This window comes from Pipra filicauda, unplaced genomic scaffold, assembly GCF_003945595.2.
Source record: "Pipra filicauda isolate LSUMZ 115617 unplaced genomic scaffold, ASM394559v2 scaffold35_size7292922_pilon, whole genome shotgun sequence".
NCBI lineage: Eukaryota > Metazoa > Chordata > Aves > Passeriformes > Pipridae > Pipra > Pipra filicauda.
The window spans coordinates 306,360-321,312 of NW_024104487.1; the positions used below are offsets into that span (position 1 = coordinate 306,360).

The 14,953-nt window shown below is 49.9% G+C and overlaps 1 protein-coding gene across 7 annotated transcripts in view; it reads left to right on the forward strand.

Moving 5' to 3' along the window:
- Nucleotides 1–14,953, forward strand: part of SPTBN1 (spectrin beta, non-erythrocytic 1) — a 114,588-nt gene that overhangs the window by 89,586 nt on the left and 10,049 nt on the right. For all 7 annotated transcript variants that reach the window (XM_027737413.2, XM_027737415.2, XM_027737416.2 and 4 more), the window contains 13 exons: nt 2,439–2,585; nt 4,012–4,275; nt 4,844–5,068; nt 5,252–5,341; nt 5,535–5,813; nt 6,993–7,123; nt 8,399–8,603; nt 8,725–9,099; nt 10,806–11,050; nt 11,461–11,599; nt 12,487–12,571; nt 13,336–13,532; nt 14,605–14,714. In XM_027737413.2, the coding sequence (XP_027593214.1) occupies nt 2,439–2,585; nt 4,012–4,275; nt 4,844–5,068; nt 5,252–5,341; nt 5,535–5,813; nt 6,993–7,123; nt 8,399–8,603; nt 8,725–9,099; nt 10,806–11,050; nt 11,461–11,599; nt 12,487–12,571; nt 13,336–13,532; nt 14,605–14,714 (2,492 nt within the window). The remainder of the gene's footprint in view (nt 1–2,438; nt 2,586–4,011; nt 4,276–4,843; nt 5,069–5,251; nt 5,342–5,534; nt 5,814–6,992; nt 7,124–8,398; nt 8,604–8,724; nt 9,100–10,805; nt 11,051–11,460; nt 11,600–12,486; nt 12,572–13,335; nt 13,533–14,604; nt 14,715–14,953) is intronic.

The window sequence follows — 14,953 nt, forward strand, 5'->3', positions numbered from 1 at the left end:
TCCTGCTGCTGCTCCGGGCCAGGCCCTGAGCAGGGTCAGTGGGGCTCAGGAGTGACAGGATAATGCTCCTGCCAGCAGCTCAGCAGTGATAAACCTTCCCTGAGGGGTCACAGGCAGGGGAAACAGCAGACTGTGTTGTTGGGAGTCACATTCACTGTCACAGGTTAATCCTGGGGCGCTGCTTCTCTGGCTGTCCCTTGCAGTGTCCATATGAATGTGTTAAATAAATTCGTGAGTGAGTGGAAGAGTGACAGCAGGAAATCCTGAGAGGAGGGGACCTGATAAATGTTGCCATTTACCTTTCTTTGCCTTCCTGCTCTTTCTCAGCTCACCTTCCAAGAGTTTCCAGCTGCTCTTCCCTGAGGAGTCCCAGTGCTGCCTGGGCTCCTTTCCGTGGGGACGCCAGTGAAGGGCCTGGCGAGGATCCACACTCGAATGGCTTTTTCCTGGAGTGTGCTGGCAGGTTTGGCCATGGGAGCCTCTCCCAGCAGGATGGGCTGTGCCAGCCTGGCTCTGGGCAGTGTCTAGGAAGGGCAGCAGCACTCGGGGCCCTTTCCCCTGCCCTTGTTGCTCTCCCAGGGTCAGGAGGGGTTCGTCTCCATGGCTGGCTGGCACTGCAGGGTGTTACAGGGGGAGCTGGAGCAGGAACAGGGCTCTGGGACAGCTGCAAAGGATGGGAGGAAGCCTAATGCTCTGCTGGCCTTAACAGCTGACTTAGGGTTTTCTGGAGAAATAAAGGCTCCAGGTGTCAATCTCAGGCAATCCAGGGAATTGTATTACTTTCTAAAAATCTACTTTTGCACGGAAGGTACTGACTTCCCGTGCCTGTAGTTTGCAAAAATCCAGATTTTAATAGTGAGCCCTTAAACACTGTCTCTGCACTTCTGTGCCCTCAGAAGGAGCAGAACAACACTGTGAGAGGCAGAGACGAGGGGTTTATCCTCCCCCCAGCTGGTCACAGGACAGTGCTGCCTCTCCTTGGGAAGCACTTTGAAATCCCCGGGAGCCCTAAAGCTGTGGCCGAGTAAAAGCAAACAGTGAAAGCCAAGCAGTGCAATTTGCAGGGCAGAGCAGCTGTCTGCTCCCCAGAAAGGCAGGAGTAAAACCACTAATTCTGGGTTATCTTCTAATCTCCGTGTAGCCTTGCACTGCTCAGTAGCCTGTTCTAACATCAACCCCTGCCTACAGAGGTCTTCATTAACATGAGCACTTTTCCATTGAGATTGGATGGGAAGATCCAATGAGTTTGTCTGTTTTCTCTGATAAGTTTTGCCTTTTTGTGGAACTTATGGTGCTTTTAAGGGACAATTGAAAACAGGTTTGTGAGTGCTCAGTGGAATTTGTTGCCCTATGTCCTGAGCACACAGTGGAGGCCAGGGCTCTGGGTTTGGGCTGCTTGCTCTCCCAAGTGGTGTTCTGGAAACCAAGCTGAGATTTGTTTTGACATTTTCCACTTGGGTAGGTCGCTCTAAATATGCAGAAAATGAACCTTTTCAGATTCTATGAACACTCCTGTGAATGTGGTTTTTATCCACACCTAAGGGACAGATGAAGCAGTCAGACTGGCTCTGGGAGGAAATGGGATGTTGGCTGCTAGGATCATTTCCACATTCCATTTGCCCTTGGCAAATAAACTATCTCTTAAAGTATTGGTTTGCTCTAGGGGTGATATGGAAATTGTTCTCAGTGCCTTTGTATTTGCAGAAAGAAAACCATCTTGGATTTTATATAGTGGGGAAAGAAAAGTCTCCAATACCAAAACCCTACTAGAGACTGGACAAATAAACAGATTATGTATGTAAACCTAAATAGAGGAAAGACTGTGGGGAAAAGGTACAAATGTGGTGTGAATTAATGGTACAAAACCATCTCTACTTTTGATACAAGTAGAAATAGGGGATTTCTCATTCAGAGTGTCCATGGAAAGCTGGAATCCTTGGGGCTCTGGTCAGTTCTGGAGCTGCCTTCTGGCTGCCACCCCATCCATGTCCTCAGGGAGTCAGGAAGGCTCCACATGGTGTGGTGGGACACTCCTGTCCCTGAGTCACACACTGAGTAATGCTGAGAGGAAAAAGTGACCTGAAGGTACCCTGGGACCAGCCAGTGGGACACGTGTCCCTCTGCTGTGCTGGTGAACTGGGTGAGACCTGAGTGTTTGATTGTGCTTATCACGGAGTCGAGTCCTTTCTGCTGCACTTGTGGCTTCTTTATGCACTGGAGATGGGTGTTTACATTCAACTGTTAGAGGCAGATCCTTGACTGAACCTTGAGGAAAACTCTGAGTAAGAGCAGTCTCTGAATCTCACACAGCTCTTTTCTAGAGTCACCTCTTTGTCCTTGTTCGGAGGCATTTTGATACTTTGCATTAATTCCACAGGCCCCCATTATTTCACACTAGGAGTGTGTTTCCACAAACCCCCATGTGTTTTCCTTTCCAGCTCTCCCTCTGGATCAATGAAAAGATGCTTACAGCCCAGGACATGTCCTATGACGAGGCAAGGAACCTGCACAGCAAGTGGCTGAAGCACCAGGCATTTATGGCAGAGCTTGCATCCAACAAAGAGTGGCTGGAGAAGATTGAAAAGGTAAGTAAAGAACACCCAAACAATGCCCTCATTTTTGTCCAAGGTGGCTGTGCACAAAGATGGGACCTGCTCCTCTGCAGAGTTGGCTCTTGAGTCATCCCCCAGGGAAGGCTAAAGGAGATTTGTGCTGCACTGTGTCTCCAGCTGACCCAGTTTATTCCTCTCTCATGTTAAATAGTTTTCATCCAAGCCATTCTCACAGACTCACGTTGGACAAGGTGCCAGTTTAATTTGTCTGGTCTTTCCTATCTGTCAGGAGGAAAGCACAGCCTAGGGGATTTGAGCTAACAGAGTAGAAGCACTTCCCGGGAAATAATGGAATGTAGGGGAATAGCTGAGTTTAGTCTCCTGTGTTGCTAAGCTGGTTCTTGTTCATTCAGGACTAAACCAGGCTTCTTTCCCCTTGCAAAAGTAGTGCATGAGGTAAAGTACAGCCAGTTTTGTGATTAATTAAGATTCACAGCTCTGTATCAAGTTACCCTGAAGCTTTAATACGCTGTGATGAGCTGTACTTCCCCCCCATTTCTCCTGCACGGCTCTGGAACACTGAGGAGGTCTCCTCTTTGCTCTGACAGTGGGTTTCTGTTCAGTGTAAGTTAGCTTAATTGCTCATTTCCTCTCCCACTTTGGCACTCCATATCCCATTAGAGGCTTTTCTCTGATCTACAAATGGCAATACCCTTTAATGGTGTAATTAGGAGGCTGCTCTTAGTACTGAAAGTTCTTTTTTAGTGATGCTAATACATCCTCCCCCTTTGCCTCTGAAAAATCAGATTGCAGCAAAGGACCACAGTTGTGACAATCCCTGGATTAACATTCACACTGAATGTGCTGGGTTGGGAGCAGCATTCCAGGTGCAGAGATAGAGGGACAATTAGAATAAAGAAAATATTTCCAAAACTAATGCAATTTTGTAAAGGCAAAAAGGCATCCAAGTGTCCTGCTGGTGCTGGGTACAGGGTTCCAGCTTCCCAAGGAATCTTGTTCCTCTCTGGCTTAGTCCCCTGGTAGTTGCTGTAACCCACTGACACAGCCCAGTTTTGGGGCCATCAGCTCCCTGTCCCAGTGTTACCCTGGGTCCCCATGGCTCTCCATGACGAGGCCCCCAAAAGCTGGACACACAGTGTGTGCAGCTCCTGCTCCATCCCCCTGAGCCGTGTCCCCGGGAACTCCCACAGGGAACATGTGCAGCAGGGCAGAGAAAGGAGGCATTGCTTGGCCTTCCCAGTGCCCAGAAACCTCTTCCAGGCAGCAGGGGCCTGGGGGCTGATGCTCTGGAAGGAGTCACTGGATAATTGGAGATAGGAAATGAGTGGCTGATGCTGGCAGCAGATGAGGGATCCGGAGTGCTCCCTAATCAGGATAATTGTCCTGACGGGCTGTGAGTGCTGTGAGGAGGTTCCATTTGATGCTCTTTGCTTTGCAGGAGGGAATGCAGCTCATAGCAGAGAAACCAGAGACCGAGGCCGTGGTGAAGGAGAAGCTGACGGGTCTCCATCAGATGTGGGACGAGCTGGAATCCACGACCCAGACCAAGGCTCAGCGTCTGTTCGACGCAAACAAGGCCGAGCTCTTCACCCAGAGCTGTGCTGACCTGGACAAGTGGCTCAATGGCTTGGAGAGCCAGATTCAGTCGGATGACTACGGGAAAGACCTCACCAGTGTCAACATCCTGTTGAAGAAGCAGCAGGTAAACAGAGCACAGGGGGCAGAGAGGGCAGACAGCAGATGCTGCACTTGAAGGAACAGGAGGGGGAGCCTTTCAGTTTAGAACAGAATTGATTTGCTTGTCTTTCTTCCCATTGTTTCGAGTATCTTTCAGAAGAACCAGACATACACACAGAAACAAATTTCTTGATGCCCTCTCTGCACATGGCTGCCTGCCTGTGATTCAGACTTGTCCCTGGTTCCCTGCTGTGAAGGCAGCAAGGATTAGCAGGGCCAGCAGGGAGCAGTTAGCTGAGTGTGCTCCCAAGTGTTTCAGGGTACCCTGACCGATAGAAGAACTCATTTATGTCATTGCCAAACTGACCACTTTGACCAGCAGGCAGAGCTGAGGGGATCAGTTCATGCTCCCAGTTGTGGATCTCTGTTTAAGCCTCATTCCTTGCAATATGAATGCTACAATAATTACTAACGTGGTGAATCCTCACTGGCCAGCAGCTGTTCTTCCTTCTGAGGAAGCTGTTGCTGGGCCCTAACTGTACCAAGTGCTTTTACCCTGGTTTTCAGGACGTTTTTGCCATGTTTGTGTTTAGATGCTGGAGAATCAAATGGATGTTCGTAAGAAGGAGATTGAGGAGCTGCAGAGCCAGGCCAGGGCTTTGAGCCAGGAGGGCAAGAGCACAGATGAAGTCGATGGCAAACGCCTTATTGTAGAAAAGAAATTCTTGGAGTTGCTGGAGCCTTTGAATGAGAGAAAAGCAAACCTGCTGGCCTCCAAAGAGATCCACCAGTTCAACAGGGACGTGGAAGATGAAATTGTGAGTATGGAGGAAATCCCGTTCCCCACCAGTAGGAAAATGTCCCACCTACTGCAGGGCTATCCCAGGAGGAAGCCTCTTGGCCATGTTGGAGTGCTGCTGCTTTCTGCAGCCTCCCTCTGCTGCCCTCCCTGTCCCTGGGGTAGTTTGAAATCACGTGTGCTGCTCTTCTCTCCCTTGCAGTTGTGGGTCGGAGAGAGGATGCCCATAGCTACGTCTACTGATCATGGACACAACCTCCAGACTGTGCAGCTACTGATAAAGAAAAACCAGGTAAGTTGGTGCTGTTACAGCTCCACACCTGCTGGTTCTCCTTAGTGCTGACTAACTTGGGAAGGAAAGGTTTGGAGTAAAGCAGGTGGTGGCACAGCCCCACGTGAGCTGATGGTGTGTGTTTTGCTGCCCCTGACTTGCATTTCCTTTCTGTTGGTGCACTGTCTCATCAGTGAACTTCTCTCCCTTGCAGACCCTTCAGAAAGAAATCCAGGGCCATCAGCCTCGTATTGATGACATTTTTGAGAGGAGTCAGAACATCATCACAGAGAGCAGCCCCAATGCTGAAGTGATCCAGCAGAGACTGGCAGACCTGAAGCAGCTGTGGAACCTCCTCATCGAGGAGACGGAGAAGCGCCACAAGCGCCTGGAGGAGTCCCACAGGGCTCAGCAGTACTACTTCGATGCGGCCGAGGCCGAGGCCTGGATGAGTGAGCAGGAGCTCTACATGATGTCAGAAGAGAAGGCCAAGGTGAGCAGCTCCACAGCAACACCAGTCTGGGTTCGATTGCTTTGCTAGAGGGAGGAAGGTGGTGTGATTTAACGTGGCACTACTCATGTAATGACAACAGAACCAGACTGAATTCCTGGTGAGACCTCGAGTGGTTGTCACCTCTATCTGTTATACGTCTGACAGTGTGGAGGGTAGGCCTGGCTGTACAAAGCCAGGGAAACATCCTCACACTCTGCATGACAACTCTGCTGCCTTGGCTGTAAGGTTGGAGCTCGCAGTGTGGCCCAGTCAGGTCCAGTTCAGTGTTAGTTCTGAAGGCCAGCACAGAGCACCTGGCTGTGAAACTGGGCCTGGTACCACTGTCACCAGCTTTGACTGCCAGTGACAGGAGACCAGCACAGCATCACACCATACCCAAGAGGATGTGAACTCCTGCTTTCCAAGGCGGTGTTAGTGCTGGATCTTATTTGTGTTGACATAAATGCACTCTGTTCACTGCCCTGAGAAAATAAAGCTCAGCTTTGTGTCAGTGTAACACGTTCTGTGGGTGTTCAGTCTCCAGTTAAGAAGGGCTTGTTTTCTTTTTTCTATCTAAGCAATGCAAATAAGGAGTATTAATGCAAACAGTTCATTATGCAAAATATTCTAATGAAAAGACTTATTGACAATAGCAGTTAACACTGAGAGTTGGAGGTTGTTTTTCTTTGTCATAACAGGGAAGTTACGGTTGGTTTTCATTGGAACTTCTCCAGACGCTTTGGTGGAGAATCCATTGGCATGGGCTCCATAGGATTTCTTTTCTTTGCCCCATGCTGTCACTGAGAAGCCTGACAAGTGATGTGCCTAAAACTATTCCATGTTTCTGAGCCCTGCACAGTCACCAGTGCTGTGGGAATACACAAAGGGCTCAGAGAAGAGGAAACTCCTCCTGCTCAGTGCACAGCTGATGTCATTTTATTCTGCATCCCAGAGGGCTGCTGCATTCTCTCTTTCACTATTTTGCTGTCTGTGGGCACCATTTGCCGTGACAATTGTTATATACCACTGGCAGAATGACTTGTCTTCAGGCTGTACTGGGGAGCAGGTCCCTATAGTTCTCCCTGGCCATCACTGTTTGCTCCCACACCCAGCTGAACCTGCTGTGTGGTGTTTTTCTGTGGAGTGGGGGCCTGACTGTCACTTGCTGTCCCCTCACAGGATGAACAGAGTGCCGTGTCCATGCTGAAGAAACACCAGATTTTGGAACAAGCTGTAGAAGACTATGCTGAAACTGTACACCAGCTTTCAAAGACCAGCAGAACTTTGGTGGCAGACAACCACCCAGAAAGGTATTAACTGCCATTTTTAATTGGATCATGAGTTCTTTCAGTAGTTCAGTCCCTTCACTGGGTTGTTCTGACCCACAAAGACCACAGCACAGCCTAAGTAGCTCAGAAGAGGAGTTCAGCCTCACTCAGTTCAAGGTGCAAGCTGGACCACCCTGATTTGGCCAGAGACAGGGGCAGTAAGTGCAGCTGCTGATTTACCCTCAGCCAGTGCCTGTGGTGCCCCTGTGCAGGCTGGCAGTGCCAGGTCTGCCAGCACTGCTCAACCTATGGAGGTCTAGCAGTTCTGAGGGACAAGGTCCAGACTGGCTCTTCCAACCAACTTTCAGGTCCAGCCCCTAAGGTCACAGTCATTTATCCTCCTGCAGTGCTCCCCAAAATCTGCCTCCTCTCTTTGAGATTCCTGCAGAACCAGAGCCTGGAGTCAGATGCTTTAAACATGGGCACATTAACATCTTGTTTTTGGTAAATTGATCTCAGCTTCCATAAACGGCTTTCCCTGGGGGAGAGTTCAGGAAGCTTTAGAACCGTTTTGCTGTAGGAGCTGCAGCTCAGCACACAGAGTTCTGCACTGGCTTCAGCTGCAAGGCTGACTCCACTCTGAGGCTGATGTGTGTAATTGCTCTGCCTTGGCTGGGACTGGTTTGGGACAGACACCCTCTGCCCCCGGTGGAAGGTTGTTACTGAACTCAAAAGCACTCTCTTGTGGTCGTGATCATTTCTGATGAGAGTGGATTTCCTGGCTGAGCTGTCTGAGTACTGGAATAATATCACTAACTTTGCAAGGCAGAGGGAAGGCACTCTGACAGGGCTGTGTGGTTCAGACAAATGTAGGCAAGAGACAGCAAGTAGAAATATTAATGCTGTGTGGAAATGCTGAGCTTTCAGGGGTAAGAAACCCATGAGTGCTGCTGAACCTGGACAGTTTAAATGAAAATGAACTGCCTCTGCCTCAGCAGCCCAGATCCTAACTGTAGTTTTGGGAGAAGACTGGTGTGGTCTGTGGCCAGACAAACAGAGAGCTTGGTTCCCAGCTCTTCCCTCTCTACAGCCAGAGGGTTTTAGTACAGGACAGACAAGTTTTCCAGCTACTGCAGTCATCTCTGCCAGCAGAGGGTTGGTCCAGCGTGTCCCAGTCCAAGCCCTGTGTGCAGCAGATGTGTGTTCTGTGGGTGAATCCCCCGGGGGAGGGCTTTGGCCCGGGCAGCGTCCCCCACTGCCGTGGGTTTGTGAGCACAGTGCAGACCCGGGGCAGACCCAGGGCTCCCTGTGTTCCAGCGAGCGGATCAGCATGCGCCAGTCCAAGGTGGACAAGCTGTACGCCGGCCTCAAGGACCTGGCCGAGGAGAGGAGGGGCAAGCTGGACGAGAGACACCGCCTGTTCCAGCTCAACCGCGAGGTGGACGACCTGGAGCAGTGGATTGCGGAGAGGGAGGTGGTGGCAGGATCCCACGAGCTGGGCCAGGACTACGAGCACGTCACGGTGAGTTCCTGGAGGTGCCACGGGCCGGCCTACCCTCCCTGGGTGCTGCACACACTGAGTGGTCACTGTAGACCATCACAGGGTCACTCTGTAACCACAGCACTGTTGCTCTGCCCTCCAGATGCTGCAGGAGCGGTTCCGGGAATTCGCCCGAGACACCGGAAACATTGGCCAGGAGCGTGTGGACACTGTGAACCACATGGCAGATGAACTCATCAACTCTGGACACTCAGATGCTGCCACAATTGCAGAGTGGAAGGACGGACTCAATGAGGCCTGGGCTGACCTCCTGGAGCTCATTGACACGAGAACACAAATCCTTGCAGCCTCTTACGAACTGCACAAATTTTACCACGATGCCAAGGAGATCTTAGGGCGTATTCAAGACAAACACAAGAAACTGCCTGAGGAGCTCGGCAGAGACCAAAACACAGTGGAAACACTACAGAGAATGCACACGACGTTCGAGCACGATATCCAGGCCCTGGGCACCCAGGTGTGTGACGGGGGAACGGGGGTGTGGGAACCTGAGCGGGGCAGTTCTGCTGCTGCCCTTGGCCCCTCCGTGCTGGGGACACAGAGCTCTGCCAGCCCCTTCCCGAGTGGATTGCTGTGGGAATAACTGCACCTGTCTGCTTCTCTGTCAGTGCCTTAGGTTGGTTATCTGAGAGAGCCATCTGTAAGTACACAGGTTTCTGAACGTGGCAGCAATTGTTTGACGTTGCTCCGTTTCCTGCCCTTGGGTGAAGAAGAAATGATAAAGGCAGAGAGCTTCTGTGTTGACTTAAAGTACAAGTATGAAGCAATGTGTAAGCCTGGTTGGTTTGTTGGGGTTTGGAGTTTTTTTGGCTGGTTGATTGGTTTGGGTTTTTTTGCTTTAAAAAACGCCAAAAAGCCCCAACCAAACCCTCTTGTGCCAGGCACCGTTTGTCTTTCTGAGAGGCAAAGGAAGTCTAAAGATCTGCACAGAGGCTTTCTGACTTGATTATGAGGCTGGGCATTCTGATTTAAATATGGCCTTTCCTGGTGCTTCCTAAAGGCAGTCTGGAGAGATTTAAAGTCCACAGTCCAGGCTAAGATTTTTAAAAGCACCCAAACTTGATCTAATTCCAAATCTTTTGAAGTCAAGATATGTTAAGTACAAGGCAGCAGCTGCTCATAGAGCACATGGGGGATTCTAAACCAAAATACAGTGTTCAGCTGCCAGAATGAGAATTTGGGAAGGGAACGAGTTGGTTAAGGAACAGAGGAATTACAACTGACTGCATTTATCTCAGTAGGTCAGGAAAGAGCTGTTATAGCCAAGCTGCCAGCCAGTTCTTGGTTATGTTGCAATTTGCACTAGAATAAAGGGGAGAGAGCAAGCATTTGATTTTCCAAGTGTTTTACTTTCTGAAGCTGTAGATTTTATACAGAAAATGGGCGACATTCACAAAACATCAATCCCAGTCTCTCAAAAAGGTAATTATAATCAAGCCTTAAATGGAGGAATATGTAATCATAGCACAGAGCTGTCGGGAAAGCATTTAGGGTAATTTTTGGCTGGAACAACCAGAGCACTGAGATGGATCATTATGAGAGGTATGATCTCTGTGCCTGTAGCTAGAAGGCAGTTTGTTTTGATGTTAAAAAAAATAATTATTAGGCAAGAGCTAATAGAATGTTTCCTGGCTTGAAAAATATGTGAAACAGTCAAGAATTAGCATTTGATGTCCCAAGACAGTGTTTGAAAGGAAAAGAGATTTCTAATAGTAGTAGAATCTTGAGATTTCCAAATTTTCTTCTCTTTGAAGTCATTATCTACATTTTTCAAAAATCACCTCTGTCAGCTGGAGTAGTGGTTTGGATACAGAGATCCTGAGTGCTGTTGTCACTTGTGTGAGGGGAAGGAGATGTGATGATGAAAACGGCCCCCACTTGCCGTGACATTTAACAGTCACTTTGTTTTGGCACCACGTTTTGCAGCAGGCTTAGGCAGTGGCAAATCTTTGCTGTTTTGGGGGTCCCTTGACCCACCAGTCTCGTCTTAAATGTTCTCCAGGGGATGTATTGACTTAACAACAGAACAGCCCTTTTAGTGCTGACAGACCAACTGCATTTACAGTGACTGGGGAGCCACTGCAGTGATGAATGAGCAGCTGAAATGTCCCTGTGTGTGTGATCAGGAGCGTGGCCCCTGAGGGATGTGTCTCTCCCCCCCAGGTGAGGCAGCTGCAGGAGGATGCCGCACGGCTCCAGGCCGCCTACGCCGGGGACAAGGCCGATGACATCCAGAAGAGGGAGAACGAGGTGCTGGAGGCGTGGAAGGCGCTGCTGGACGCCTGCGAGGGCCGCAGGGTGAGGCTGGTGGACACGGGAGACAAGTTCCGCTTCTTCAGCATGGTGCGGGACCTCATGCTCTGGATGGAGGACGTCATCCGGCAGATAGAGGCCCAGGAGAAGCCAAGGTAACGTGAGCCATCTTCTCCATGGCAAGATAAGGCTGCAGGTTGTAGGAGCAGGTCAGTGAGGAACATCTGTCACAGCTGGTGTCACGGCTGGTGGGGCAGCAGCTCGTTCTGTGTGGGGCTGGGGCTGCTGGAGTCATTGCAGTGCCCAAAGAGATCCAGTCTCTTTTTATCCAGTCTCTCATTCAGGTGGTTATCCAGTCTCTCATTCAGGTGGTTATCCACTCTCTCATTCAGGTGCTTATCCACTCTCTGATTCGGATCAGAACAGTGCTGCTCCTGAGGAAAGGCTTCTCGATCTGCAAAGACAATCTAGGAACCAATTCTATTGCAGTTCAGTTTGACAGTGTAGCTTGTTTGCAAATGTAGCAGCTGTTAACTCCACAGTACGTGGTTTTGGTCCTTTTTAGGGATGTCTCCTCTGTGGAGCTGCTCATGAACAATCACCAGGGTATCAAGGCGGAGATCGACGCACGGAACGACAGCTTCACCACCTGCATCGAGCTGGGCAAGTCTCTGCTGGCCAGGAAACACTATGCCTCTGAGGAGGTACTGTGCTCCTGGGGGGCCTGGGCTGGCCCAGGGGGACAAACTGGCCCTGTGTCATCTACACAGGGGTAATCTGAGCGTTCACGGGGACACGTGTTACACCTGTTACCTCAGGGTGGGAAATCAGCGTACAATCTCACCCTGTGAACTCGTGTTGGGGAGCAGAGGTGGCATCGAGGTTTAAAGGGTCATTTTCAGCCCAGAGAATGCAGAATTCCTCTCTACATTCTGCTCTACAGAGAGGGGAAGGTGACTTCCTTGAGCAAGGGCAGCTGTGAGACAGCCTGGACTTTGTACAGGGGAACTGGAATGCTGTGGAGAGGCCTGCGAGGGGGAGGAGCAGGAAAAAGTTTATCTTGCAGAGAGTAATTCTGGGGAATATTAAGAGAAAACCGTATCCAACCGCTTAAGGCTTTGATTTCTTTTCTGATGTGTCCAGGCAGAGAACAGAGGCTTAACCTGTGTATCTCCTGCCTCCCTTTGGGGGAGGGAGGAAACTAAACGTTGGGAGCCACTGCCCACTCAGGGAGGGGAGGGGTTCTGGAACAGCCCTGAGCAGCAGTTCTGCACTGTTTGCTGTAAAAAGGGCAGAAGATCCAATCCAGGACTGCACTGTTTACGTCTGTTTGTCCGTTGCACCCTTTTAATCAAACACTCTTGGTGCTGTAGTTTTTAACAGACACTGAATGCTTATGCAAATGTGATATTTTAATGCAAATGTCATATTTATTTATACTTGGAAGAGAAAACCAGCTGTTGTTTCCCGCTGAAGTCACTTCCTGACAAAGTCCCAGAGTGTCTGTCAGTGCCATTGGCTGCACAGTGTGTGGGGGTGAGCAGGTTTTTGGTGCCTGTGTGACAGCCCTGCCCTCTCCTTTCCCCTCCAGATCAAGGAGAAGCTGCTGCAGCTCACGGAAAAGAGAAAAGAAATGATTGACAAATGGGAAGACAGATGGGAGTGGCTGAGACTGAGTAAGGACACCTTTGCATTTCTTCTGGGCTGGGCTGTATCTGACTCTTCACTGTGTCTTTCTGAGCGTTGAAAAGAAAACCCACAGCTCCTTTTATGTTACAGTGCTTGGAATGTGTTTGAGCTAGAAGAGCTGCCAGGCTCCCACTTGTTGATAAGTAAATGATGGAGAATTGGAAACCAAGAAACTGCACCAAAGGTCTTGCCCTATAGATCAAATTTGGAGCTCGGTGCAATAGCTTTACCTGTTTTGCAGGTGTCACATTCCAACAGGATTTCTACAATGGATGCACTGTTAAAAATAGGGAGCAGTAAAGCCCTGCTACCTCCTGCATGTATTGTGCCTGCATTTCCTGAGGGAGTGCAGTGTGGATGGGCAGTTCACTGACAAAGGTGTACTTGTAAACACCACAATTTTGCAAGTTTTACACTATGGACAGCCCAGCTCTGACACTCTTAACAAAGGCCGTGGAAACCTGCAACTGTAACACTGTGGAGAAATATCCAAGGTACAGAAATACTGTTTGCTGAAGGGAGCTGCAGCTGCTGTCCAGCTGTTCCCTAGACAGGGCAGTCTGAGGGAGAAAACCAGCAGAGAACAAGCTTTCTGTGCTGAAGTTAGTAGGATACAGCAGATTAGAACAAAACCCCCCCACTGAACTTGCAAAATTAAATAGAATAAATGAAAGCGGGCCTTAAATTGCATTTTTCCTCAAAGCAAAGGCAGCAGGAGAACGATGCTAATACTTGTCCCCTCTGTGCTCAGTTTTGGAGGTGCACCAGTTCTCCAGAGATGCCAGCGTGGCCGAGGCCTGGCTGCTGGGCCAGGAGCCCTACCTGTCCAGCCGGGAGATCGGTCAGAGCGTGGACGAGGTGGAAAAATTAATCAAGCGGCACGAGGCGTTTGAAAAGTCCGCAGCCACCTGGGACGAGAGGTTTGCAGCGCTGGAAAGGCTGACCACGGTGAGTGCCTGGGCCTCTGCTGGCCACTCCTCTGGGCTGGGGCTTGGGAGCAACTCCCACCATCGCCAACCTCATCTGCACTTGTTGATCCTTCGAGGGGCCTCAGCCAACCCCCCAGAGCCTGAGGGTTCCTGTCCCCAGCGGTACCAAACCCCCGGTGAATTTGAACTCAACAACCTGCAAGGAAAAGGCTTCAGTGATAAATGACCTCGGGAGTCAGCAAGAGCTGCCTTGAGACAGGAGATGTAAGAGCTGAGCAGTTTGCTGCAGCCCTCTGCCATACCAGCTGTGCTCTAAAAGGGGGGTTCTGAGCGAACAGACCCAGATCCAAACCCTTGAAATGATTTTTGGCTAAAGATGACACTGGTGGGGAGGGGGCCTTGGCAAAAATGTTTGTTGTGTTGTGACTGCTCCAGTGCAAGGCTGTGTTGTCCCCTAGAAAGACACAATAAGGGAAAAAACCCCAAAGGCCATTGTGAGCCCAGCTGCAGTGTCAGTAATTAATGCTTGGGGAGCATGTTGCCATCTTTGGAGAACAGTTTGGCTTTAGCCACTAAAATTGAAGTGGCTTGGTTTTTCACACACACTGAGTGTCACAGCTGCAGACAAAAGGAACTGGAGTTTCTCAGCATCTCCACCAATCAGGCTGGTTTATGGAGATGGTTCATTTCAGGGATTCAGACGTGGAACATTTTAATTCTGTGTATGGCAAGCAGACAAGAGGATGGCACTTTTTGGTATTTTAATAACTTGGGTTGGTTTTTTGTTTGTCTGGGGTTTTTTTTAATAGAATGAAATGGAAAACAGCTGTGGCCAGTGGTTATAAATAACCTGCTGCCCAGTCCCCACTCAGTGTCAGAGGGTCTGATGCTCTGTGCCCTCACTGGCAAACTCAGTGCCACAAACTTGGCGTGCCCGATACTTTCCAAGACTGCTGCCTTCCAATTGCATTCCAGTTCACTTTAATTTCAGTTATGTTTCAGAAAAAGGTACAGGGGTGTTCTTAGTTTCCAGAAATCCTCCTGACAAATGGGCAGTGCTTTTAACTGCACAAAACCGTTTCCTTTCCCAGCTGGAGCTGCTGGAAGTGCGTCGGCAGCAGGAGGAAGAGGAGCGGAAGAGGCAGCCGCCCACCCCGGAGCCCGGCCCCAAGGCAGAGGATGCAGACTCCCAGCAGCAATGGTGAGTCCTCAGGCTGAAAACAGGCTGTGAAAGGAGGGGAAGTTGTTGGATTTAGTAATGTGACCGTTGTTAGAAGACTTGGTGGTTTATGGGGACAGGACCTTTCCCAGGCTCCTGAATTCACTGCTAAATTGAACGTTCCCATTTTCCATCCAGTGTTGTGGCTGCTGGGGTGTCTCTGGCCTGCAAGTAGAACTGCTGGTTTCACAGCCCCTGGGTTATGAGTTACAGTTTCTGAA